This window comes from Taeniopygia guttata, chromosome 3 (assembly GCF_048771995.1).
Source record: "Taeniopygia guttata chromosome 3, bTaeGut7.mat, whole genome shotgun sequence".
Taxonomy (NCBI): Eukaryota; Metazoa; Chordata; class Aves; order Passeriformes; family Estrildidae; genus Taeniopygia; species Taeniopygia guttata.
Genome location: NC_133027.1, coordinates 79,461,744 through 79,489,700, shown reverse-complemented (window position 1 = coordinate 79,489,700; position 27,957 = coordinate 79,461,744). Strand labels below are relative to the sequence as shown.

The 27,957-nt window shown below is 43.5% G+C and overlaps 1 protein-coding gene across 3 annotated transcripts; it reads left to right on the top strand.

Annotated features, from left to right (window-relative positions):
• On the top strand, window positions 1-27,957 carry SRD5A2 (steroid 5 alpha-reductase 2). Of its 3 annotated transcripts, none has more exons than XM_002189086.5 (5): window positions 262-729; window positions 23,061-23,224; window positions 24,967-25,068; window positions 26,005-26,155; window positions 26,658-27,957. In XM_002189086.5, exons 1-5 carry the CDS (start codon window positions 446-448, stop codon window positions 26,722-26,724), a joined length of 768 nt encoding a protein of 255 aa, XP_002189122.1. In that variant the 5' UTR covers window positions 262-445; the 3' UTR covers window positions 26,725-27,957. The 3 variants fall into 3 exon arrangements, with proteins under 3 accessions (XP_041571194.1, XP_002189122.1, XP_072783281.1); XM_072927180.1 differs by having other exon boundaries at window positions 331-729; window positions 23,158-23,224; XM_041715260.2 differs by lacking the exons at window positions 23,061-23,224; window positions 24,967-25,068; window positions 26,005-26,155; window positions 26,658-27,957 and adding an exon at window positions 1,135-12,703 and having other exon boundaries at window positions 1-729.

Sequence of the window (27,957 nt, the reverse complement as noted above, 5' to 3'; positions counted from 1 at the left end):
CCGCTCCGCGCCGACCGCGCCGCCTCGCCGCCCCGGCCCTCCCTCCCTCCCGGACCGGCGGCTGGAGGGGCCGGCGCGGACCCCGGCAGCGCGGGGGGACGGGTGGGAAGGGGCGAGAGAGAGAGACGGAGGGACAGGGAATTGCTACCCTCCGGGCGGGATGGATGGCGGAGATAGAGGGGGTCAGCTCCGCTCCGGGCGGGGCAGGAGAGAAGGATGGAGGGGGACAGCTCCTCTCTAGATGGGGCGGGAGGGAGGGACGGAGAGGGTCAGCTCCCCTCCCGGGAGGGTCGGGGCGCCTCGCCCGCTCCGGCATGAGGGGCTGCGCCCTGTGACGAGCCCGGGCGCCGGGAGGCAGCGCGGCGGGGCGGGGTGACGGCCGCGGCTCTAATAAGGCCGGGGCCGGCGCTGGCCGAGGGCTGCTTGCCCCCGCCCGCCCCCGAGCATGCAGTGCCTCCCCGGGCTGGTGCTGGCGCTGAGCTCGCTGTTGGGCGCGCTGGCGCTGCTGCAGCTCTCGCTGCACCTGCGGGTGCCATCCCGCTACGGGAAGCACGAGGAGCGGCCGTGCCCGCCGCGGGGCCGGCTGCCGGCGCGCTGCGCCTGGTTCCTGCAGGAGCTGCCCTCCTTCCTGGTGCCCGCGCTGCTTCTGGCGCTGCGCAGCCCGCCCCGCCTCGAGCCGCTCGGCTGCCGCCTCCTCTGCTGCCTCTTCTGCTGGCACTACTTCTACAGGTACCGCCGCCGGGCACGGCTCGGGAAACCAAAGCAAGGGAAGATGCGGGAACGGGCGCGACCGGAGCCGGGCGGGCGGCGCGGCCGGGGCAGGTCCCGGCTGGCAGCATCGCTCCGTCCCGAGTCCGGCTGGCCATCCGCGCCCCGGACTCCGCTCGAAGCGTAGGGACCGGCCGGGTGGGCATCTCTGCCCCGGTCCGGCCGCCGGGGGAAGGAGCAGGTGGTGCTCGGGTGCTTGAAGCCGGGGAGAGGATGGATGCTTTGAATTGTTCTCTTAAGGAGAGGGAAAAAAAAAAAAAAGAAAAAAAAAAAGAAAAAAAAAAGAAAAAAGAAAGAAAAAAAAAAGAAGGTTTCGCTAAGTTAAAGCAAAGCTTTGAATAAAACTCATCCAAGTATTTTGTAAAGGTACATAGGAAGCGCTTGTTGCGGGCAGGAGAAGCGCCGCGTGTGCGGCGCCGGGAGCAGCGGCGGCCGCCGAACGCAGAGCCGTGGGAACGCGCGAGGATGGCCGGGAGCAAATTCACGGAGCGCCGGGAGCGCAGGGCTCTGCCCCCCGCGCGGGGCGAGCACGGCGCTGCGGCCGGGCGGTGCCGCGGCGCCCAAGTTGCTTCTTTGTGCTCGATTCGTCATTCCCGCTCCACTACCGAAGTACCAATTTATGTTGGGTTTTTTTTTTCTTTTCATATATTTTCTTTTTAGAAACCTGATCTTCTCAGAGTCAACGAATGCTGTAACTCTAATTAATTCTGTGTTTACTGATCAGGAGCTCAATAAATAGTAGAGTTTGTATCTTGTGTTGGTGATAACTTTGAAGAGACATAGCTCTACAGCTGTCACCCAGTTTTGCAGTCAGTGAGACTTGGTTCTGGAGAATATCACCAGAATCCATCTTCTGTTCCACTTCCATTTTCTGTGGAGTTCTTTCATGAGAAAGTTGAATTTCGGTTATCTGTTTATGGGAAAAAATGGCTTTTATTCACAAGTGGCAAGCGCATATGAAAATGTTGTGCCATTATGTAGTAAAGAGCAATGTAACTTCTGAGGAAAAACCTTGACTTGATTTGCCATTTTCCACCACTATTCCTATATCTGCTTTTATAGTTTGCTTCATAGAAGTAGAAAACATTCCTGTAATATTTGGCCAGCAATTATTATTTGCTACTCAGCCAAAATCAATATATTGAAAATCCAGTATCTCTACAGATAGTTTAGGGATAGAAACTCAAGGCTGTTCTGGAGAAATTTAAAACACATAATGGTTTATGGTGGTAGCACTATTTTAGACATGTATTTGTTATCACTCCCATTGTCTTTACTGCAGGAGTCAGCTGAAGGACAAACCCATAACATATTTGGCTTCCAGAAAACTGGATGTATTGATTATATGTAGTTATACAGAATTTAGTTTAATGCATTCTGTTATCAAGAACTTCTGATTGTTTGAGAAACACAACTATCAACGAACACTGCTAGACAGCTGAAAGGAATGTTACCCTACCAGTATGCACACATCTATTGACTCTGTGGCTTCTTTCCCAAATTTACTGCTGAACTTATGCAGAGCCGCTGTGTTTTCATATGTTTTATTTCCCAGACAGTTCGGGGATCTTCTTTTCTGTTGCTGGAATATACTTGTTCTCCTGTAAAAGTAAAAGCCCTCACTTCAACCAAGCCTGTATAAAACTTTTCTTTCTAATACAGCATGTTACTCTAATATTATTCTCACAGGTTGCAGTCCCTTCTCACACAAGCCATTCTGACATTCTGCTGAATCAATTAATATTTGAAATGTTGTATTAAATAGTAATACTCTGCTGTTATGTAAAAGAGCAGCAAAATCACAAAATAGATGTTTTTCTGGGTTTTGCCTGACAATACTATAATACAGGCAGGTTCTTTGAGGGATCCTTGGTGGAATGACCTATGGGCACATGGTTTATGATTAGAGCCTTCTTGATAACATGAAAGTTTTAACAATCAGCACAGATAATTGTTATCTACAATTTCTAGCAGGCAGGATAATTTGTTGTTACAGAGAATTTTTTAGACTGTAGCATATCTTACAGTTAAAAAGAATTTCTGAAGCTTTCTTCTTTTCCAGACTTTTTTGCTACCTAGACTTTTTAGTCCTTGGACCCTCTGAAGGCTGGGTCAAATTCTTAGCAACCAGTAAGCGACACAATAACTGTAATGTGGATTAAGCCTTTAACTAAAAGAATGGGTTTTACTCAGTTCTTGGAGGAAGACAACAGCAATGGAGGAGACATCCCTGACCACTGGGCATTCCCAGGTTTTGTCATCCAGAATCAGTTCCAGTCTAAGCCCACCTGGAGCTCCTGGATTTTCTAGGTAGTACCTCATGGGAAATTAGGCTTCCCTGTTCCATGCTGGGTGCCACCACATCCTGGCGACAGTGCTGATGGGCAAGCTGTCTTATTGCAGAGATGAAAAAAGGGTGGAAAGAAGTGCACTTACATATTATGTGCACTTTCATATTATGTCTGTTTGCCTATAAAATGATGCTGAATAAATTATATTGCCAAGGGGCATTGGTGACACTGCATTAGAACATTCCATTGCCATACAGTGTTTGAAAAGAGGTTCAGTAATTTGACATAACAGTCAGGATCTAGTTTAAATTTTTGGTTTGTTTTTTTTTTTTTTTTCATTTTATTATCTTTACTTGGAATAATCTAACAACAGTTTAAAATACTTCTGTGGTTAAACTTCACTGCAACAATAATGAGTAAAGCATCAAATCAATCAACAATAAAATTCCATTTACCTAATGGGTGTAGCCTACTGCATTTCTGACTTTAAAATTTTGAAATGAATAAAGGTATTCCACTCTTAATTATGAAGGTATTTTTGTTCATCCACTCCTACTTTTACTACTGATCATCTGGTATCTTAAGCGTTCCTCTGTCCTTGTATGAAGCTGTTTCTTTGTACATTGTTGCATAATTTAGTGACTTCTTTCTCTCCACAGGGGAGCTTTTATAATTCCTAATCTTGTCTCATCTACTCTAGCAAACATACATGAGGAAGGGAAGTTTTCATTAGAGGTGTGCTCAGAAGGACATTATAGTCCATAATGGAGAAACACAGGCTTTCAAAAGACTGCTGTGATTAGCTATTTTACCTTCCTTTATGTTCTAGCCAGCTGTGTTGCCCCAGTAGCTTCTTTTAGACTGAAGCACATATTTCAGTGTGACTTCAAGTCTTGACCTGAAGACTCCTGAAAATGAAAAATCCATCATTTTTTAAATTATGGATGTTTACCAAGGTGTTTTCTTTGGTAGTGTTATCTTCTGAATTCTTTTACCCTTTCTTAAACATGTTTAAAATGTCTTGCTTAAATTTAAGTGGTCTTGATTTTTCTCCTAGTGGGTCTTGCTCCTTCTATCCACCCTGTGCTAATTTAAAACCCTCCCTAGTGTCCTTCAGTATTCTCTTACCATGATATCACTTACACAGTACAGGATCATGTTTTAATTTGCTTGTTACAGAGCTGTCAAGTTCTCTGTCAGTATCAGTTTGATCCAGATGATATAGGAGGACATGATCATATTTCTGGTGCATTAATTGCCACACATGATGTGGTATTTATGCTGAATTTATAGGCTTGTGGTGGATTTATGCCAGATATAGGGGAACAGACATTACCCGATCTGACACAGTGTTATAGTGCAGACACATGATACTTCATCCAACATGAAGTTGGTCAGGATAAAATTACCTTTTCATAAATTTAGGAACACATTTAAGCCACCATAGTTAACTTGTCCTGCTTTTGGATATGTTGTCAAATAACTACAATATTTTTTTATTTGAACTGAAGTATCGTAAACTAGATTTATAATATCACTGAGCCACAGCCGATCTTCAATGCAACACTTTTGTTTCCCCTCTCAGTCCTCAGATAATTTCTGTGGCTTTTTTCTCCCTCTCCTTTTCTTCTGTATCCATTTTAAAATGAAGACATCAGTGTGTGATATATAATAGAGTGCCAGAGCTGTAGTAGCATACCTAGCGAGAACATTACTCTCCTGTTCCCCCATCCTACTCTGATGTTTACAGATTGGAAGAGTGCTTTTCTGTTTGGAGTCATAGAGGCACATCCTATCTTTCCAGGCTACTTAGAACACTCTGGAGCTTGTGTAACCTGGATTGTAACCAAGGTTACAATCTATCACTTCTTAGGAGTGGTTTTCATTTATATCACTCTATTTCCTTAATTTTAAAATAAATTTTTTATATGGGCACACTGCTTAGAAATGCTGTCCTGCCCACATTTGTATTCGCTGCTTGTCTAGAACTCGTGCCATGAGCCAGCTTAATCAGTGGTAATTTTGTATTTATTGTCAGGCTCTTGAGGAATATGCTGGAGTGTTGAAGGGACCACCCTAATACTGTTCTGGAAACTAGGTTAACGCTGCTGGTGCCTCATTGACAAGGACTTCAGAGGACCTCTCTGCTTGCCTGCTGGAGTCCTGTGAGTCACTTCTGGCAGGTGCTGTGCCCCATCCAGCCCACTCCTGACAGAGAAAGGAGATGGTCACCTGGCTATTGACTGCTGGCCAGAGAGCCAGCCCTCCCCTAGTGCTGCCCAGAACAGAGTGGATTCTGGATTTCTGTCTGAGTGGATTCAAGAGGGAGGTGGATGGAGCCAGAAGACCTCTCCTCCATCCGTGGCAGCAGAACGCTTTCTGCCTTTATCTGCCACCACTAGGCAGCAGCCTCTCTCTTTGTGGTTTTCAGGAAGGGATGAAGGCAGACTGCTGCTGCTGCTGAGGGGAGGAGAAGGAAGAGAGGAATCCCAGCCCTGGCCTCTTTGGCTGCTCTCCTTAGTTAGCCAGCTTTTTGTGTCTCAACGTGCACTTTATTAATACAGCATGGCCTGAGTTTCATCAAATTCAAATGCTCTCTGGTGCTAAAGATGTCATTCTTAAAATTGGAATTATTTGGAATCTGAAAAAAATGTAAATCTGAGTTTTTATGTCTGTTTTCAGTAAGCTTATAGCACCTTCACTTTCATAGGGTAGGTTCTGTGGTTGCAGAGGCCTCCAAAAGTGATGGGGGGGGGGGGGGAAGGCAGAGAAAAGGAAGAAGAAAGTGAGAAAAGAAGTGGCTGTCAAGTCTGCCATCTGTATATGCAATCTCTGTGGAAAGCTGGTCATGAGCTGAAAATGATGAGTGGCATAAGATGTTCGTACAGGAACACTTCTTGTGATAAATGACTTACAAAGTATTTTACTTTGAAACATAGTTTATAATGTATAATATATAGTACCCCTTTCCTGCTGGAGGGGCTGTGCTGGGAATACCAGTGGAAGACCTCAGGTGGTGAGGAGAAACCCATTTGCTGCATTTCCATTTTGCAGTCCAGCTTCAAACAATAAAGGTGGGAAACATAACACACGGCAATGAGAGGAAACATTTGCAATTCAATCCCATATAAATCTTAATGCTGCATTTCTCTTGCCAGTGAGGAAGACAGAATGGTGAGGGAGCAGAGGAGACACCACCATGTGCAATGGCAGCAGGGAAGGCCTTGTCCCACTGATTTAGAAAGATAATCCTGAAGGCAGAGGTGTAAAAGACAGAGTGATGCATCTGCCCCTTCTGTGCTGCCCTTAATAGCTGGGGCACAAGCAATTTAAAGAGACATTTCAGTTTCAAAGACCACCTAGAATTACATTTACTTATTTATTTTCTTCTCTTGCAACTTTGTTTTCAATCAAGTCAAATCTTTGTTTTCTATTTTATTCTGTTAATACATTAACAAACCAAACTGCTGTTTTCATTTCTGAAGTGCACTGAAGTGAATCTGAGAGACATTAAGTAAGGCTGCTCTTTGAGATGCAGCTGGATCCCCAGAATCCTCTGATTGGAGGTGACCCATTTGGTGCATCTGTAATTGATTTTCTACAAATTGCTATATTTCTAAAGAGATCAGGAAATGCAGAATTTTGTGGCAAGAGAATGAGAAATGAGGAGCTTTTGAAAACTGCATCCTCACATAAGTTTTTAACACTTCTTTTGGCCAGTTTCCCTCTCTCTGGAACTAAGCTGGGAGGAGAAAAAAAAAGGCTCTTGCTCTCCCTTGGCTCTGCAGAATGCAGTGCCTGCCTGTACTGCCTGGTTGGTCACATGATGGTTGGTCCACACAGATGGACACATCTGGACTGGTCCTTTTTTCAAGTAGGAATACCTACTTGTCATCAGTAAGAAAGGCAGCTCAAGCCTCCAGAGAAATGCTGAAGTATGGAGGCTCCAAATGAATAAGTTGTTTATAAATTAATTTGCTCATAATTTTTAGAGGTATTCCATATTAGTCCATACAGAGTTTTCGTTGTGCTTTTTGAAACATGAAGTGGATAAACAGAAATTAGATTAAGTTCGAAAGATATTTATATATTTAAACGGTACTCTCCTTGCTAGTACTGACTATTACTGCACCAGATAATAACCACCAGGTCCAATAGATCTAATCCAGAGATTATTTTGTCCCCCACAGAAATAGTTATTTTATCCTTTGGTCTTAGAAAGTTACCATTATTAAGTGTCAATAACTAAAGACATTTCTATAATTAGCCACTTGAAACCTCTGTAATTAATCTGCCAATACACAATCTGCAGGTATTTGACAAGCAACAAATCCTGTACTCTTTTCCTTCATCTTGATGCTTTGGAATAGACCCTGACCAGATTCCATTTGGCCTTCACCAGCTACACAGTAGCACATTTGCATCCTCTCTCCTGCTGTTTGGCCTCGGCAGTAATTCTAGATCTGTCAGCAATATCCCTAACAGAGACTGGCCATTTGCTCTGTCTCTTCTATGTATTCCTTGCTCCCCAAGCATCCCAGTGCATTACAGTAATGCTAATATATAATCTCTTCTCTTCCATGAAAATACTGGATTCATTGCTGGTTTTTTCCAGGTTCCTCAAATTAATGTATTAATAGCCAACAAAAGCATCTCTTCATATGCTTTTCCTCAGAATTGTAAAATGCTCATGTACCCAGTGCTGTTGTGGAGTTGGCTTCCTTGCAGTCTTCTCTAGTATTATGAAATACCTTTCTAATTCTGTTGTCAAAACAGAATAGTATCTGATTGCCTTCCTAACAATTTGCACAAAGAATCCTATCTATACACTCCCTTTCCAATGGAAAGTGGGCTAACACTACAGAAACCTATTGGTTTTGTCCAACCCAAATTGTACCCATGTGATTTTTCCTTTTGTCTCTTGGTCTGGAAGATTTTCTGCAGAGATAACTTAAGACTTTTATATTTTTTCACTTTTCAAGACAACATGCCTCTTAGGCATGTTAATTCATGCCTCAAATGCAATTCACTTGTGCTGTTTTATTACCAGGCAGCTTTAAATGCACTAAAGGAGTATTCATGCCTGCCCTGAGACTTCACTGTTGCTGTTAATTACAAAATGACTCAGTGGGCGTCAGCCCACATGCTCTGCAACGAAATATCCAAACTGCATTTCCAGGGCAGACACCTGAGTCCCAGCGACCAGGACATCACCAAGGCACAGGAAGATTGCTCTGATCTCACCTGTGTGAGGCTTGAGCCCACCGAGGAATTTAAAGCACTTGCTCCCCTGTGAGCTTAAATCCTGATAGGACAGTAACAATCTGTTATGGTTTGACGCTGGTACAATGCCAGCGCCCCATGAAAATACAATTTATTAACTAAATGTTGTGAAATGTGATTAAGAACAGAGCAAAGCAGGCTAAATTTAATAACAAAAGAAAAAGCTTTATTATACTACTATTACTATTACTATAAAAGGAAAAGAAAGGAAAGGAAAAAAACACACAAAATTTGAAATGAAAACTTTTTAAAACATTTTTTTTTCTTTTACTTAACTTTACTAAACTTTAGCGAGACTTATTTGGATCTTTAATCAAGTTTTTACTTTTCAATATAATTAATACTGAGTCTATTGGGGAAGAGAGGAGTTTTTCTTGCAACTATAGACCCCCAGGAAACACAACTGCTACTTTTTGTGTTTTTAATGTTATACGTGGCACTGCCCAGACACACCGGGCTAGTGTGACATTTTTTTCTCTATGTTACAGTGCTCTCACTACTGGGCATGGACAGAGACTGCTTATAGGGCCCCTTTAAGGATGCTTTGTTAAGGACTACTAGGAATAACAGTTTAGTATTATAATTCGGGACTAGAGTCTTCCTTATTTTTCCTTGGGGCTGAGGGTTTAAAAGACAGAGATTGCTTTCTCTTCTTTTTGAAGATGGAGGGCATCTTCACACTCTCTTCAGCTCTTTTTTTGTTTACTTTAAAACTGGTAGTTGCTGCAGAAGGTTTTTTGGTTTATTAATGCATTTCTTTAAAATGTAGTTCTTCTTGAAAAGAAAGAGTGGTTTAGTTTATGGTAAACAAGCAGAGTTTAGCTAAAAAGCTACTCTATCATCTGCCCCCCAACTTTTTTTTCTAAATATTTGAGGTTTTAAGCTGTCTCTCTTTTTTTCAAATTCAGGAGGAGTAATATTTTATAAAGCCTTCATTTCTCAGGAAGGGTTAAAAGTTTCAACTCCTAAGGATGGCTCGCTGCTTAGGCTCTAGCTCCCACAGCCCGGCTGGGCACCTTGCGGCTCCCCCGCTCTTCTCTTTCTTTGCGGCGAACTGCTGATAAAACTACTGAGTCTCTGTCTCTTTTTCTCTTCTGGGAGATAGAGAGACTCTGGGGGGAGCGGAGACATCCTAGATTTTTCTACTCTTTTATTTGCAGGGGGCTAGGTCTGGTTGCAGCCCCTCTACCTTTGGGCCTACCTCCACAGGCCGCATGGCTCCCCTCCCCCACCCAGCCCAGGCTGGGCAGGGGAGAGGTCTGTACTATGCGGTGATTGGAACTAAAGAAGAACGAGTCCTCCTGGGAATTCCGCTTTTAACCCCTCTGTGTTCTCAGAGGCGTGTTTATTTTTAATTGGTTACCCCAAGTGTCAGTATCTAAACCTGACTCTTGACTGGTGAACCTCTTCTTTCTAAAAAAAAAATTCTCTTCCCGTGTCAAACCATGACACAATCTGAGCTCCAAACCTCACCAGGCTTTGATAAGATTGGCAAGGATCTGGTAAAGTTCTAGATTTGCATCACCACATTCCCAGCACTGATATCAGAAAAGCAGAGTTATAAAGGGTTATACTAAAACAGAGACAGGAAAAAAAAATTAAATTATATACAGGAGTTTCTGTAAATGTTTTTACTTGAAAATAGCAATGTTTTTACCAAAGAAGAAAATTATTTGTTTTAATCATGAGATGTCTGCAGTATTCCCTTATTTGGGCTACTCTTTTAAGTAGGAAATAAAAATAAAGAGAAAAGTGTTAAGGTCCATTCCATATGCCCAGTGGGAAATTTGTGATGGATCTTGCCCCTTCAAGATCCACAAATCTAATTTTTTTTTTTTATTTCTTATCATAGTAGAGGCAGTCATTAAAGAGGAGGTAGGATTTTCACACTAAGCCAACAAATATTGTTTAACAAAAGGACACACTTTAATAGCCCCTTTGTGTGCTCAAAAGCCTGTATAATTAGGTAATTCGCCAGTTTTATGGAACTCCATTAAGAAAAATAAAATAGTGAAATAACCTCCTAGTAGTATGATTATAAATCAGCATCCATCGCAGAGATTGCATATTTCCCTTGGTGTAAGTTATATTATTGGTATCTCCTTCAAAATTAATTTTGGTCAAGAAGGGTTATGATAAAGAACTACTTTCAAAGTTAAATTAAGAGTTAATTCCTAATTTATACATCTCACAAGTGTTCTTCTTTGTCCACAAATTGATTTAAATGTGGCAGGTGAATTGATCAGTAGGGTGATCCTTACTGAATTTGGTCAAATAATTAAATTCATGTACATCTACACCCATTTAAATGTAAGACCTGTTTTACTCGTTGCTGACCACTCAGCTGACATTCTAATTATTTTTGCAACATCTCATTGTTACAACAATAGATAGTAATGGGATTATTTCGGTATAAAACCCAACAAAAAACCCCCAATTAAAACTGAGTTAAAATGTTCCATGTAGGGAAATGGGAAAAGGCAACTCATAAGAAGAAAAAATAGTAAATTTTTCTGTAGGTCCAAATTTATTTTAAGAACCAGCTAAATTCTGCCTAGCTGTGAACTTTTGAAACACCAGTTGCTACTGTATTAAGACCTAAGGATGGGAAGAAATTTTCATCATTCCTGAGAAGGTGTATCCAAATGTGACCTACAACAACAATGAAAAAGGGCCCTGTTTGAAGGAAGCTGGGTTTTATTTCCTCCTTACTAACTACCCTTTATAAACATATAATAGAGTAGCAACATCCACCATCAGCTTTAGCCAGGTATGAGATACCATTTTCCTTAAAACAGTGCTAGAGTTCACCAACTTAATCCAACACCTGCCATGCTGGGAGACTGCCTCCCAGAAATTGCTCTGGAAAATGCCACCTTATCAAGGTTGTCTTCAAAGAGCTGTGTTGTCTGCTAGAGAAAGAGGGTTTGCCTAGGGGAGATGCTAAGGAACAGATTAGTTCCCAGGCAAGACTCTGCTGAAGCAGATCCTGAGGCAGGGTGATGACCTGCAGCTCTTTGATGCACTGGTAAAGATGGGCTGGGTGACTTTCCTGCAGAGCCAAAGCTCCTTGATCTAGGTAGTGATGCCATCATTCAGCGTGGGCAGGAAGGTTACAGAGAGCTCTGAATAAGTCAGCTGTGCTACCCAAAAAGTACAGTCACATTAGTATGGTCTCCTGCTAGAGATGCACATGCAAACACCTCCAGACAGTGTGGTCCTAAGCAAACCTTCCAGTGACTCCTGTCACACATCTGGGGTAGGACAATGCATAGACATCTATTAAACTTCTGCTGCTCCTGAGAACAGGAGAGGAAGAAATGCTGAGAAATTAAAGAGAGGAAGAAAAGTACTTGCATTATGTCATTGAGGTTTTTTTGCCCATTTGCTTCTTTTTAGAACTTTTTTTTTTTTTAAACAAACCAGAACTATTAAGGCATTTTAAAACTTAGCCCAGATTAAGGTTACTAAAGTGAGAAATGTCTCTGACTCTTCCTAGGGAAAGCAATTGAAACTTGGCGGAGTTGTCTGAGAAGTGGGTTTGTATCTGTTCAAATATAAAGGTCATCAGCTAACATTTTTAGAGTTTGCTCCTCTGGTTCATCTCAGGCTGTAAGCAGGACCACAGCACACAAGCCTGCAATCTAGCCAAGTATGCTCTAGGCTGGCACTGCAAGGATAGAGCAAGGCTTTTCTGGCTGCTAGGATAATCAACAGGGAAGAAGTGGTCTCCTAGCTAGAGTTCTGGAACATGGATTAGAAAAAAATACAACATGTCTTGAATGCAGAGAAATAAAAATCACTGTGAGGTTTACCCTCAAGGCTACAAGGTGGGAAGAGACAGAAATGTCAGCTGAAAGAGCACAGGAAGGGACCAGCAGGAGAGTTGTTAACAACAGCTGGGGCAGTAGTGGGGCAGGAATGAGAAGAAATGGGAAGGAAAAGGTCATGATGTGAGAAGGCAATATCCAGGTATCAGGAGATGATGCTGACACTGTGCTGAGTGATTCACTCAGCAGCTTTCAGTGTTAGGAAATCTTTTGACATACTTTGCAAGGAAACAGAGATGACTGTGACTCAGAATCAGCCCATAGCAGTTTTGCCTTAGGAAAAAAAAAAGAGGCTTCTAAGTCCTCTGATTATTTTAATGTAAGCACAAACTCAGGATCTGACCTGGCCACATCAAATTTTCTTCCTCTCTATGTGTATGTACTGCCCCAAGTGCCATGAGGTCATAGAGGTTGAGTATGTCGGCTGAATATAATCTGACCAAGATTTAATGTTGAAGAAGGATAGATTACCAATTGTCTGTCTTCCTTTGGTCATTTCTCAGGCGCACATGGGCAATTTATGGAAAATAATGACACTTTATCTGATAAGTGCAGTCATAAGAGCACAGTACTGTGCATTTTGTGCCAGTTTTTATGTACGCATCCTTCTGTTCTGCTCATGATCTCAACCTATGTGAACTCTTAGAACTCTGCTCCAGTGGAGCAGAGAACTTTTTGAAGTGCACAGCATAGTGTCTGATAAAGTTACTCTGGCATGTATTTCACACTTTGGCAGATTCCCACAGTTTAGCAATGGGAACAAAGTGATCTATTTTCATAAACATCAATTAGTTATTTCTGAAGAAGGAAAGAGGAAGATACCTTTGGCTGGCTAAGGCTTTGACACACTATTGCTTACATAAAACAACAAATATTCTCATAACCTCTAAATACTGTTGCCCTTTAGATACTATCAAGTAGTAGAGATAATCATGAAGCACTGTGAGATCTACAGATTTGTCATCACCACAATCCATCTAGTCAAGTTGAACTTTAATCCCCATACAAGTCATCCTGTCCTCTAATCCCCATGAAAGTACAAATCTGGACCAAATTTAATTAGGGTTTCAACTGTGATAGCTGGTGTGGTAGATAAGGGACAGGCGAACGGAAGACTACGGGATGTGACGGAAAGAGAGAGACCTTTCCCCCTTTCCTTGCCCCACGCTATCCATTAACCCCAGGAGCATGTGACCACACCTGCTCTGGTAACTTTCCACTCCCGACTAACCCTGGAGACCCCTCAACCCCCCTCTGACGTAGCAAAGACCCCCAAGACTATTTAAACCCACGAGATGAGATAATAAAGGCTTTTCGATCGTCCACCATACTGGTGTCAGCGTCTTTGTCGATAGCCTGAGCGGTCTGGAGAGGCCAGACCGCCGTGCTGCCCCTAGAACCAGGTCGCCCGTTGCCCTTTATAAAAGCAACATACTGGTGCCGAAACCCGGGAGAAAAAAGGGAAAAAATCACCCGGCTGTCGGGAGACGCCTGGACAGGAGCAGCGGCCGGAGCGGTCAGACCGTATCTTGGTGCAGGGAGACGTCCCGGGACCCGCAATCGTCATGGACGCTATAGCAAGGGTCGTAAGTGCTATTCATAACCAGTGGGGTATTGGGTGTAAGCTCAAGGATTTTTATCTTGCCATAGCGAGGCTGCTTGAGCTTGGGGCGATTGAGCGCCCTGTGGATGTGTTACATCCAGAAATATGGGAAAAAGGCACTGCCGCGCTAGCCGAGGACACAAAATCCGCAGGCAGTGGCAAAAACCTTAAGGCATGGGGCAAGGTAGAGAAAGCCCTGCGCCAAGCAATAGAAGAGCAGGAGACATGGAGCGCGGCGCGTACCTGTTTATTAGTTACTCCCAAGCTCGGGGTGGGAGCGGGAACGCAGACTGCCCCTGAGAGCAATCTGCCCGGCGGTGGGGACCCGGGGGTCTCGGCGCGACACCCCCTTCCCCGGATCAGAGCCCAATCCCTGCCGCAGAAATTCCCCGAAAAATCGCGGCTTCCCTGCCCGCCCCGCCGGCGCCGCCGGTCCGCGATCCGTTGTTAGAAGTGCAGCGGGGCGCGGAACGTTTTTGGCAAGGGCTGGCGAAAGAAGCCAGAGACGCAGAAACCGCGGCTCGAGAAAACGCCCTGGCCATGCCGCCTCCCTACCCTCTTGAAAATGGCGCCGATCCCCGAGGGGAGGGGCGGGGCGCGGGCGGTCCCGGCGCGAAAACCCGGGGAGTGCGCGATTTCGGGAATGCGCGTGCGCGGGAGAAAGAGGCGGAGAGTGGCAAGGAGCGCGGAGCCAATCGGCGGCCGCGCCTGAAGCTGCCACCATATAAGGGAGAAACCACCCCCCGCGGGAGGCGCGGTGAGCCGGGGGGGCGGGAGCAGCCCCACCCCCGCAGGGAGGAGCGAGCTTGGAGCCGAACAAAAAGGCACCGAGCCCCGGAAATACGCTGGCACTCGACTTCCGGTTCGGAGACCAGCAGCAGCTCCGCCAGCTCGGAAGAGCTGACGGAAGCCGGCTATGACTCCTAAACGGAAGAAATGGAACCAGCACAGTTTAAAACAAAATCGAGTAGAGTTCTAAGCCGCACCGAGAAACAACTACAATACGAACCAGCCCAGTTTACCGACTGGGGGAAAATAAAAATAGCCTGTGCTGATTGGTCCCCAGCGGCTGCCATACAAGCTTTCCCAGTGAGGCTCGCCGGTCCGGAGGGGAACCAACAAAGGGTATATACCCCGATAAACCCAAAGGACGTACAGTCAATTGTCAAAGCCATCGCAGAAAAAGGGATCAATTCAGCCATAGTCTCCACATTAATCGATGGTCTTTTTAGCAACGATGACTTGCTTCCCTTTGATATCGAACGAATAGGGCGCATAATACTTGATAGTGCGGGAATGATTGTGTTCAGACAGGAATGAGAAGATAATTGTAAGAAGCAGTTAGCCCAAGCATCTGGCGCGAGGCAGCCACTACACAGATCGAGCTTATCCAGACTGATAGGAAAGCATGATGATATGATCACGCCACAACAACAAGCTGCACAGATGCAAGCTGAGGAGGTCAGGGCGACCACTCAGGCTGCCAGAGAGGCTATCCGCGCAGCCTCTCAAGTCGTGGCCAAGCCAGCGCCGTAGTCCACCGTGAGGCAGGCAGAGAGCGAAAGCTTCACGCAGTTTGTGGATCGCCTGCAGGCAGCCATAGACTCCTCCACCCTGCCGGCAGAGGCAAAGGGCCCCGTAGTAGCTGACTGCCTGCGCCAGCAGTGCAACTCCATTACCAAGGATATCTTACACTCCCTGCCAGCCGGAGCTAGCCTGGCTGACATGATCAGACATGTAGTGAAGGAAGAGCACCTGACACCCATTCAGGCAGCTGTCCACACCCTGACCAATGCCATGGCGTGTTTCAAGTGCGGTGAGGCGGGTCACGTCGCGGTGAGCTGCCCCCAGCCGGCACGGCGGCCCGCCGCAGCGCCTCCGCCTCAAACACGCCCACGGGGATCCTGTTGGGGTTGCGGGAGGAAGGGGCATCTCGCTAGGGAATGCAGGTCCCGGCTCCAGGGAAACGGGAAAGGGAGGGGACCTGCAGGCCGCACTCAACCTCCTCCCGCTGCAAATATGAGGCGGCCCATCCATGCCAACCCCCAATGGGGCGGGGAGCCCTCGTACCCCATACTCCCACAGGAAGCAGCCAACTTCATACCCCTGCCAGCGAGTCTCACAACACAGCCTGCGGCGCCTTTGTACCCACCGCCACCGCAAGCAGCGCCTGTGCCGCAGGGTCAGCAGGGGGCGCCCCAGGTCGGGACCCCTGGGTGGCCCTAGCCCTGAAAATAGGGAAAGAACCCCCGAAGGTTTGGGGGACATGCCACCTCTATGGCAGTCAGGACCCCCACGTAATAGGGCTTCAGTTTTGGGCAGACACAGGAGCAGACTGCACAATCCTGCCCCAAGCCCTATGGCCCCGACACTGGCAATACAAGGAGGTCCCTCCAGTGAACGGGGTGGGAGGGCTGTCCCGAGCTTGGAAAAGCACCCAATTAGTAGCTATAACGCTGCATACAAAGAAAGGGCCAGAACGGACAGTAGCAGTCCACCCCTACATCTTCCAAAACTCCCCACCCCTAATAAGAAGAGACATCCTTACTATGTTAGGAGTCAAGATTACAAATTTATAATGAGAGCCACTGCTGCACACCCACTGCTGCCAATCAAACCTGACCCTCAAAACAAAACTAATGAGAAGCTGTGAGTCTTGTTTGCAAGACACGCTTGTGAACCATCCCCGTAACACACACACCCCTGCTCCAGAGAGAGACGACAGACCACCAAACCGCCAGACAACACCTGAGAGTCCCACAGCGGTGAGACCCAGACAGGCACAGTGTCTTTATGCATTTTTGCTGTTAGAGGCTTGTGGCCGGGGAGCAAGCTGACCCAGGCCACTACCCTCATCAGCCATTTAAGTGAATCATGCAACATCTTTCAAGTGACAAGGTGTTCAAAGAGATCACCACAGCAGACACCCCATCCTTCGTGTTCCACATAGCCAACCTGCTTAAAAGCTACCTTACTAACCCTAAATGAAACCAAATCAAACCTGACTAACCCCTATTAGTTTTGCTATGATGTTAAACCTCTTTTCTACGAAGGCATCGCTTTAGACACCCCTTTCAGTTACTCCACAGCCAGTGCCCCCCACCAGTGCAGATGGGACACTCCCCGCAGAAGAATCACCCTGAGTCAAATCACAGGACAGGGCAGATGTTTTAGAAATGCAACCTTAGCAAAGCAGAAAGGCAACTTCTGCACTAAAGTTGTCAAACCCAACAGAAAAACTAACAAGTGGGTGATCCCATCTGCGTCTGGGATGTGGGTTTGCCAAAGGTCCGGAGTGAGTCCTTGTGTGTTCCTTGCCAAATTTAATGACTCTACCGATTTCTGTGTTCAAGTTCTGATTGTCCCCAGGGTCCTATATCACTCAGACGAAGAGATATACCATCTTCTCGAGAAACCTAACAGACTCCACAAAAGGGAAATCATCACAGGTATAACCATCGCAATGTTGCTTGGCCTGGGAGCAGCTGGCACAGCCACGGGTGTCTCAGCCATCACAACCCAGCAGCACGGACTCTCTCAGCTGCAAATGACCATCAACGAGGACCTGCAGAACATCGAAAAATCCATCTCCTATCTAGAGAAATCAGTCTCTTCGCTTTCAGAAGTGGTCTTACAAAATAGGCGGGGACTGGACCTTTTCTTCATGCAGCAAAGAGGACTGTGTGCAGCCCTGAAAGAGGAGTGCTGCTTCTACGCAGATCATACGGGAGTCGTTAAAGACTCCATGGCAGAACTCCGAGACAGACTGGCTCAGAGAAAGAGAGACAGGGAAACCCAACAGAGCTGGTTTGAATCCTAGTTCAATCAATCACCCTAGCTCACCACTTTAATTTCCGCCCTAGTAGGTCCACTGGCAATACTGCTTTTAGCTATTACCATAGGACCATGCCTGCTGAACAAACTAGTCTCATTTATTCAAGCCCGTCTGGAAAGGGCAAACATTCTGTTCATAAGCCACCAACAAATGCTATAAACCAAAAACTGCGAACACAGTCAGTTGCTAAAGCCTTCAAGACCTGCCTTGAAAAAATTACTCAAGTTTACCAAACCACCCTTCCCTTAACAAGTCACAAATTTGTACCTCACTCCAGTGCCTATATCTACGACTACCACATTTTATATATGATAAGGGGAGGGGAGATGTGGTAGATAAGGGACAGGCGAACGGAAGACCACGGGATGTGACGGAAAGAGAGAGACCCTTCCCCCTCTCCCTGCCCCACGCTATCCATTAACCCCAGGAGCATGTGACCACACCTGCTCTGGTAACTTTCCACTCCCGACTAACCCTGGAGACCCCTCAACCCCCCTCTGACGTAGCAAAGACCCCCAAGACTATTTAAACCCATGAGATGAGATAATAAAAGCTTTTCAATCGTCCACCATACTGGTGTCAGCGTCTTTGTCGATAGCCCGAGCGGTCTGGAGAGGCCAGACTGCCGTGCTGCCCCTAGAACCAGGTCGCCCGTTGCCCTTTATAAAAGCAACAAGCTGGCCTGTTGCTGAATCCATCAGAGCCTCTCTCTGACTAAAATAGCACTATGTTCCCATTCCCAGGCAGTTCCTGGCCACATACAGTCCTCAAATTTTCTTCTCATTCCTGATGGACATTTGTCTACTCTGTCCTTAACAATTGCTGCTTATTGAGTTTCCTAGTATGTTCCAATGCTTCATAGTCTTTCCTTAATATCTAAGCTGCATTTTCTATACACCTGTTCAGGCCTGTTGCTTCTTACTGTGTTCCCAGTAGACAAGGAAAATGTTTGACTCCTTTCTTCTTTGCAGGAGCTTTTTATACATTTGCAGATTGTTATGATGTCTTCCACTGGTTTTATATTAGTTCTTTCAAAGAGCCTTGAGTCCTTCAGTCTTTCCTCACATCACACTTCCTAGACCACAGCTGTTTGTCCTTGGGCTGCTTCCACTTTGTCTTTTATAGAGAGCTGGACAGAGTATCACTTAAGTTCCCACTTAAATGGAGTTCCTAGTGCCATGCAAAGGGGAACGATTACCTCAGGTGTCTTCAATAACATGCCCATTCCTACAACACATTTTAACATTTCTTTTTCACAATAGCCTGACCTCACTGTCATATGCTCAGTTTGCCACCTACCAGCATGCCCTCTCCTGTCCAGCCCTTTTTTCAGCTTGTCTTTTATATTTGGTCTTAACTAAGTGTAGTAATTTGCCATTGTCTTTATTCAATTAAATAAACTGTTTTAAAACTACCAAACAAATATTTCAAGACTATTCTAGACTCTGGTCTTCATTCTTGGTGTGCTCAGCATCTCTCAAAGCCATGTCAGCCACAAACATTGCAAATATTTTTTTCCCCAGAGGCATGATATTAATGAAAAAGCTCCTGAGTAGTACCAGAAGAATCTTTTGCAGAACCTCCCTCAAAAGATCTTTCTAGTGTGATAGTAAACTATTGTGAACTATTCCTTGATATAATTCTTCAGTTTTGCAGCCACTTAACATCCTCTAAACCAGGAAACTCAAAGTTACTTAAAAGGTTGACATGTGAGACTGTAAAAAAATCTAAGGTCAAGACACAGGACATAGCCTGCTCCTACCATCCCTTTCCTATAATATATCCTATTTATGTCAATTCCTTCACTCAACAAACCTACTTCATGAAAATAGGGTTACCTGAATTGCATATGGAAATGAGTCCTGTCCCCTGCTGTTACAGGTGCACAGGACTCTGAGCCAGAGGCTGTTACAAGTATTACTGCTCAGACAAGGAGTCCATCAGGCTGCACATTCTGCACTCCCCTGACTTGACTGTGTAGTATCTGAGGACAAACTACGAGTTTGTAGGGGATGGTACTGAGTTCAGCAGAGATCTGTACAGGGGACATATTCCCTTTGCTCTATTAGCTCCACTTCACCTTCTTTGGCTATGAAAGAGAAAAGTACTTTTAAAAAAAATCCCCATCTTTCTGATGAATATGCCAAATTTGACAAGGGGTGGTGAGAAAGATATTAATATCTGGTTCATCTGGCTTTTGTTTCAGTTGCCTTTGGTTAAGGGCAGTCAATCCATTCTTCCCTTTGTTTAGTTCAGCTCTCATTCTGATTTACTTTCCACAATGCAAACAAAGATGGAAAAAAGAAAAGTGGCTGGGTAATTGTAAATGAAAATAAAATAAGATTTTAAATTAAGAATATTTAAAACCTGTTTGATGTTTATACCAAAATAGAAACATTTAAGAAACAAATATGCTGGTATAATTGTATACTGAGTGTATTTTGCTGATGGATTGTGACTTGCTGAGGCAGCTTGATAGTGCACCAAACCATCATTATTTTCAGAAATAATGGAAGAAAACCAAGAGGAGTAAAATTGCAAAGCACTTTTGAAACCTGGCCATTGTTACAGTGAATTTAGAAGAGCAAAAATTTTTGCCTTGGAGTCAAGCCTACACAATTCTTCTCTACTAATTAAAACCAAATACACTTTTTAAGGCCTTATTCCTTTCCTTTTTCCTAATTTGTTTTCCAAACACTTATATTTTATTAAATATAGCACATTTAATAATATCTGTATGCAATGTGAAGAGGACTAAGCTTTATCTACAAACCTTCTTACTTTGCTAAATGCACAGCATGCTGACAATTTATATCAATCAATGAGGCATTACTGACTAGTTCTAGCTGGTCACAATGACTAGTTCAGGTATTTATAATGTTGGAACTGAGTATTACATAGCTCAGATTCCTTAAATTTGTCCAAGGTTAAATGCATCATGGCTTTTTTTTTCTTCAATGATTGACAGTGATACAGAAGCACTATTTTTTAGCCTTTCCCATCAGATACTCATGCTTTTGAAGATATTTTTAATATTTTTCCTATAACCCCCCACCCTTCATTCAAAGGCAGTTGTAAGAAACTAAGCTTTTGTGACCTGTCACCAAGGTTTCAACCTGAAGTCTGTTTTTAGCTCTGTGACCACAAGTCCAGTGCGGTTGCTGGTTCCTTTGACTGTCCTGCAAGTGCTGCTATCCATGGTGTCAGCCTTCCTGGCACAGCAAGTACCATTCTCAAGCTTTACTCATAAGTGCTGGTGTTCAGCAACTGCTAATCTATTCTAAGGATTTGATCATCTTTGAGATGTTCAGTTTGTATAAAATGTTAGATGAGTCATGAGACATTATGAAACCCTCAAGGTATCATGCTGGATTAGAGCAGAGGTTCTTCACGGTCAGCACTCTGTCTTGGCAGGAGCCAATGCCAGATCATTCAAAACAAAATGCAGTAAATGGTGGTGAATTGTCCTCAGCAGATGCTACCTTCTGCCTCTCTTCAATGGAATATAATTTATCCCCTGAAATATAAGAATAAATATTAATTCTAAATCTTTGTCTTCTCTTTATTAAAGACTCTGCCTTTGTCTGTAATTTCTGATTATCCTCCCTCTCTCAGTCCTACTTAGCTCTTTACTTCAGTGTTTTTTCTGTAATTACATTTAACAGAAATCTCCTTGCATTCAAACTAACTTCCTTTTAGTATCAGGACAACTGCTGGTCACAGCTATTCAGCTCTCCTAAATAAATTATTTTCTAGTACCGTGTGTTGTTTCTTATCTGTATAAATGAATCTACTGTATAAATTCACCTCCTAAACTCATTTTGTGTGGTTTTATACAAAATGAGTTCTTCTAAACAATTTGCTGTCTTCAAGCCTGCATTTGCAAGTTTCACACTTTTTCTCATAACTGTTCAGGTCAAATTTGTCAATATGACTTCAACAGCAGATCAGAATGCTAAAACTGGCCTTGCCTACTCATAACTCCAGCATCACATTCCCAAAAGGCAAGATCAGTAATTATTGGTAGCATTACTCCAAAGAGCATTCTTTCCCAATCTGTAATAAATATGACAAATGTGATACCACTATCTGAAGAATATTTTCCATACCTCTTACGTTTCTCTTTCTTTAAAAATATTTAGCACTTCTGCATCACAGCTGCCTTAATTGCTGGAAATCTGTCTTGCTTTGGAAAGCAGTGAATACATTAACATGCTGCTGCTTGTACTCTGATTACTTGCTTCCAGACATAGTATGATTTAATCTAGATTTATAATACTATGAGATTTTATGCCTCAGCTTGCTTAAGTTGACACTTGCAACTTGGGATGTGAATTACTTACCAGCAATGCTTATATACTGGTATGATGAGCACCATCGAAAGCCCAAGAGGGCAAAAGAAAAGAAATTCAGAGTGTAGATTTTTCTACTTACACAATTGGCCAGGCAAGAAAATACTTACTAAAAATGAACATAGCTTCTTTGTTTCACTCTCACAAAGATGATATGGATTGCCTGAAGTGTCAAGGGGGATACTCCCACCTGAAGCAAACATACGTATAAATTGAAACTATACAAGCACCAATTATTTTCCCATACAGATGTTAATGCTACCGTGACCACAGCTGTTGTCTAAGAAAGCCCTAGGTACTGTAGCTGCATAGAAATATTGGTGTTTAGTATATTAAACTTAATGGCTGTAGCTCTCCTTATTTTAAACAAAAGCTTGAAAGCATGGAGGGGAGGCAGGGACAAGGAGAGCAGGACAGAGCTGCTGTGTGTTAGAGATGCATGGGGGTCTCTTTCTGAGTGAAGTGGGGGAGGCTGGGAAGGTGGATTACATCTTGGGCTGTATACTGCTGGGGTGAGAGAGCCAGAGGTGTCTCAACACTGCCTCCAAGCCCTCAGGGATCAGGAATGTCTTCTCCATAACAAAGCTCCTCCACAATGCTCGATGCTCATGGCACAGTAATCCTTGTTTGGAGAATCAGTATCGAAGCTGGTGCTGCCCTTCACAAACATCACCAATGTCTGAACATCACGTCCCCATATCCCTCGGCAGCAACCAATCCTTGCTTGGCCCACTGGAGCATTAAATCAAGTCTTGAAATGAAAATGCAGTTTGTGGGCACTAATTCCTCATTTTCACTAACGAGCCTAGAGAAAGGTACAGAGACGTTCTCAAAGCATCAGTGAATCTGGATGAGCTTTCTAACTTCCCACCTTGGGTGCAGTCCTGAATGCCCAGAAAAAGATGCGTATCTGTAGGATTTCATATTCCAAATAAATTACTGATCTTATATTGTTGCAGATCTTTTCAATTTTTTTTTTCTTTATTGACCTATTTTCTACTTTGTGCTTTGTTCAAGTTTTTCTCCCTACAGCAGAGAAATTGCAAATACAATGTTATCATGAGCAATGTGCTGACTTTTTTTTCTTATCTACCTTAGGACATTTATTTACCCTTTCTTCACTAGAGGCAGACCTTTCCCACTGCAATTGCTTTTCTTTGGCATGTTATTCTGTATCTATAATGGCTTCCTCCAGGGGTACTACCTGATTTACTGCGCTGAATACCCAAACAATTGGTGCACCGACATCAGATTTACATCAGGTAATTACAGCTGCAGGATTCCCAAGATCTAATCTCCAAGCAATTTGTAAGCATTTTGAATTATGTCCTAATCTTCAGTGAACATGCAAGTCAAATCTGTTGTGATGGAAATCAGCATAAGACCTGCTTGCTGGCCCAGATAAAACAAGTAAATGTGCAGTAACTTTTTTTTTTTTTTTTTTTCTGCTAGGCAGCCACCTTTGAAAGTATATCATGCTATGTGTTAGTCTCAAATCAGAAGCCTTGTTTTACTGACACCACTCCAGAGCCTCCTGCTGCTGTGGGCCATGGAGATGCAATCTCAGGCCCCAGGTGCATGGGGGTGTGCCCTTGCTCAGCCAGAAATGTGCACCCAGCAGTGGCTGTGTGCGAGCGCAAGCTGGGGCTTTCTTTTCCCTGCCAGGGAGCTTTGCACTCGATGAAGCTATTCTGAGTGAGAGAGAAAAGCAGAGCAAAACCCCAGCATGAATGAGGTTTTAGGGACAAAGAGCTCTTTCTTCTCATGTAAGGCCCAGGGGAAGATGAGAGATCATGCACAGTCTGGTTGTATGTTAATACGATTCCTTTATATTCTGTAACTTAATAGCCTGGCTGAATTTCACCCTCAGAGAATAACTGAACAAGAGTAGTTAGATGGCATTACAGATTTGGTACTGCACAGAGAGTGGTTTTAAATGTAAACATAGAAATGAGGGTTAACACGGAGGTCTGAGGAAACGTTTTGGATATTACAAGTACAAACGAACCACTTCAGACCATGGATGCAAGTCCAGTCTTTTCAGATAGCATCACATACTAAAAATTCTGGACATTGTTTAGTAGGACCTCTCATATCCAGCAAAGAAAACACCATATCACTTAATTTTCATGACAAATAAAATATATACTTAATGTTGAAAAAAAAAAAAAAAGAAAAAAGAAAATCAGCATTAGCAGTACTTGAAATATTAAGGAAAAAAACAAACAGTATATTCTTCCTCTACAGACCCTTACCAACTTAATGTTGCTACTGGAAATGTTGAAGTTTTATCAGCATTTATTTTTTTATCTATACACTGTAGTGCACACACTATTTCTTTTCTTGCTTTCCCATCGTCAGAGGTGGTTTTCTCAGTGTCCAATGTGTCACAAAATGAAGGGCATGTCACCTGCAGACTTCCTCAATCAAATGCCTCTGGTTTTTCAGTTAAATGGAGTCTGGTCAATGGATCACTCTAGCCAGACAATGTCAGCATCCTTCAGCAAGTGCCTGCTTTCCTCACCCATAGCTCTGTCCAGGCAGCCTCACTGAGAGGTGCTGAGATGTAGGTTCCTTCCCTGGCTCCCGTGATGTGCTGGATAAGTTTGTGTCTCTGTGCTCCCCTTTCCTCAGCAGTGAAATGAGGCTATTGGTATCTATCTATAGCTCAGTGCTTACTCTGCAGTCACGTACACAGCTGTGGCTGGCTGTCATCAGCTGTGGTGGCCATGGGGTACTTTATGTCCTCCCTTAAGTATTCAATAAATGGTGACTATGGTCACCTGGAAGTTCAGCTGAAAGTGCTCTGATGTCACCAGTCACCTGTGCTTCTCCTGTTCTGCAGCCTTCTTGGTAGCAGTGCATCTTTGGCTTGAAAAAGAATCCACCCATCTCACATTATGACCCCTATCTGTCTGCTGCAAAGACAAACCTCACACATGAGCTTGAATAGGGATATCTAGGCAAAGCTGTCTTTCTAATCCATTTCTTGTTGTTTTCTTAGGCCTCCTCTTATTTCTGCTGGGAATGGGAATCAACATTCACAGTGATCTCCTGCTGCGCCAGCTGAGGAAACCCGGGGAAGTCACGTACAAGATTCCCCAAGGTATATTCTTATCCCTTCTTCCTTGAAGGAAGTAGGGCAGCAGAATAAATAATGTTTTCTGACTGAATTTGCAGGAAAGTGACAATAATGGCAGAGAAGCTGATCTTGAGCAGGTACTCTGTGCCCCCCAAGCTGCAGGGACTGGTGCGAGCTGGCTGCAGGCAGTTCAAGGAAAGCAGCAAGAGTATCTGGGTAACACGAACTGTGAGGAGAGATTTAGGAAATTGGCTGGTAATTCTAAGAAGATTGAAGTGGACACAGAAAGAGGATTTTAATTTTGCAAAAGGCAGTTGCAAAGAAGTAGTTGTGGACCTCTTACTGTGCAAAAAGTGGATTCAAAGTGTTAACTTTAGGGGAAAATAATAACACCAAGGATGCAAGGTGCTGAATTGCCTTTCCAGGAAATGTCCAGCTCTGTAGAGCAACATGAATGGGGATTCAAGAATTTCTTGGGCTTGGTATTGACTCCTTCTGCTGGCTTATGGATGGTTATATGTCTCTCTCAGAGTTTCTCACTTCCAAAATTTACCAGCCTCTTTTTAAATGTTGCAAAACCCTGATATTCAGATTTTGCATTCCCCAAAGATAGTGAAGTTGCAAAATATTTTTAGGGAATGAAAAGAATTGACTAATGCTAATTATTATAATTTAAATCTAATAATGGTCTTTCTTAAGTTATTTTTCAAATGAAAATAAATGATTGTGAAAGTGCTGGAAACATCTGAGTCAGAATTCCCCTTGATTCTTGTATTTATACAAGAATTTCAAACAAGATCCCTCTTTGGCATGACTCCATTGGCTTCAGGGAAGTGCATTTAGGTTGCTGCCATGGGCTGAATAAGGAAGGGTACACATTTTGCTACTGACTTTATGTGCAAGAACCTTCCATGTGCAGGAGATGACTTTAAAAATTAGATATTTTGTTTGTTGCTGCAGGAGGACTGTTCACCTATGTTTCTGGAGCCAACTACTTTGGAGAAATTGTGGAATGGTTTGGTTTTGCCATTGCAACCTGGTCCCTACCAGCCTTCGCCTTTGCCTTTTTCACTCTTTGCTGCATTGGTCCACGTGCTTATCACCATCACAGGTATCAAAGTGTTCCTTGCCATATGCTGCTACTTCCCCTTGGAAAGCAGTTTGCAAAATGCCAGGGAGGACCAGAGCCAGGATTTGGGATAGAACTGAAATCTAATGCCATGTACAGGAGGTGTATTGGCTTATTTGTATAAGGCAGGCAGTCAACTGGTGCCCCTGGCCTGACATGAGCTGCATCACTGCTTTCACCCTGCTAAAGCCTCATAAATGTGAGTCTTTCCTAAGGTTTCCCTTGCAACCTCTGCGGTCCTTTGGAGTAGATATGCTCTGAATTCCTAAAACTTTTACTTTAGGCCTGTTAGAACTAACACTACTATTAGTTAATTAAATAACTAGTTTAAATAGTTTCTGAGCTGCCCTTTTGCAGAGTAACACACTGAGATAACAAAGGAAGACAGCTTGGAGCAGTTTAAGGTTCCTCAGCTGATCTGTATTGAAACTGTGCAGTTTCCCTCTATGTATGCAGGTTCACTGTCTTGCTTATTTTCTTTCAGGTACTATCTCAAGACATTTACGGACTATCCAAAATCAAGGAAAGCCTTGATTCCTTTTGTTTTTTAATGATTGAAGTATGGACTATTTGTTTTGGTTTTATAGGATTTTTTTTTTCCAATTCCTAATTTTAGTGCTAGGTCTGACTATAATTAATTGTATAGATGATATCCCAGGAGTGTAACAGACAAGAAGGTAATTTGGAATGGAAGTTCTTGTTCTAATTAGAGGGGAAATTGCAGATAGCTGTGGGCAAAAGGACACCCCAAAAACATATTTGCTTCTCAGTGCAGTTCTATCTATGAAAAATAAATATTTACCTTCATTCATATCAGAGAAAAAAAAACAAACATTGGCTAAATATTGTTGCAGAAAAGTAAAAAGTAAGCCATTACTTTGGAGAAAGTCTTCAGCAGTCCAATTTATAGCACTTCTGCAACTGCTCCTTCCTGTCTCCACGTGCCCTTGCTCTGCTGGTAGTGCCCTGTGCTGCCACGCTTTAAACCAGAGAGGTGGGAGGGTCTCATTTATCCCCAAAACATTACTCAGCCCATTAGTTTTCATCTAAAAACAATCTTAGCTCCCAGAAACACAATGCAACAAGAGGGAACTTGTGCTGGTACAAGGCTGGGAGCAGGGTGCCATGGCACAGAAGTGAGGTGAGGTACACAGAAGATGGAAGTTGGCACTCATAAGCACAATGTCTGTGCTCCTTCCTTAAATGTTACTTTCCTCACTGTCAGATGATTAGTCTTCAGCCATCAGGGTTTGTTTTTTATATGTACTTTGTTATAGCAATTGCAGCTCCATTAGCATTTCTTTTCTCTTGTAAATCCAGATCTTTTTTTCAGAATAAAAATTTTTCCACTCAGTTGTTGCTCATAAAAACATTTTAAATGGTGACGTATGACAAAAATTACCACAAATAAAAAGCTCTGTGTTGAAGAAAATGTTCTCTGACACTGGCAGTACATTTTGTCTACGGAGAATATTTTCAGATACTCTTATTAGGAAATTATGCAGAGATATTATTGAATTTTTACAAACAATACCTCTTCCTAATTTCAGGGTTGTCAGGAATTTTCCAAAAAATGCCATTAACCCAAATAGGAAGAAATGTCCCCTTGGATGCTGATAGTTTTAGTTATTCTTTAGAACATAAAATCCTGCTAAGAATTATGCTGAGTAGCTGACAAGAAAAAGACCAGACTGCACACATGGAACATACTACCTGCTGTTGGAGTAACCTGATTGATTGTATGCAATTTCCTCCAAAACACAATAAAATTTATGTGAAACTCA

Bases quoted from the DNA above. Each gene is read 5' to 3' on its own strand.
- SRD5A2 (XM_002189086.5), top strand. From the start codon at position 446: ATGCAGTGCCTCCCCGGGCTGGTGCTGGCGCTGAGCTCGCTGTTGGGC. The intron at 730-23,060 runs GTACCGCCGCCG...TATCTACCTTAG, and splicing joins TGCTGGCACTACTTCTACAG to GACATTTATTTACCCTTTCT. The intron at 25,069-26,004 runs GTATATTCTTAT...TTGTTGCTGCAG, and splicing joins CACGTACAAGATTCCCCAAG to GAGGACTGTTCACCTATGTT.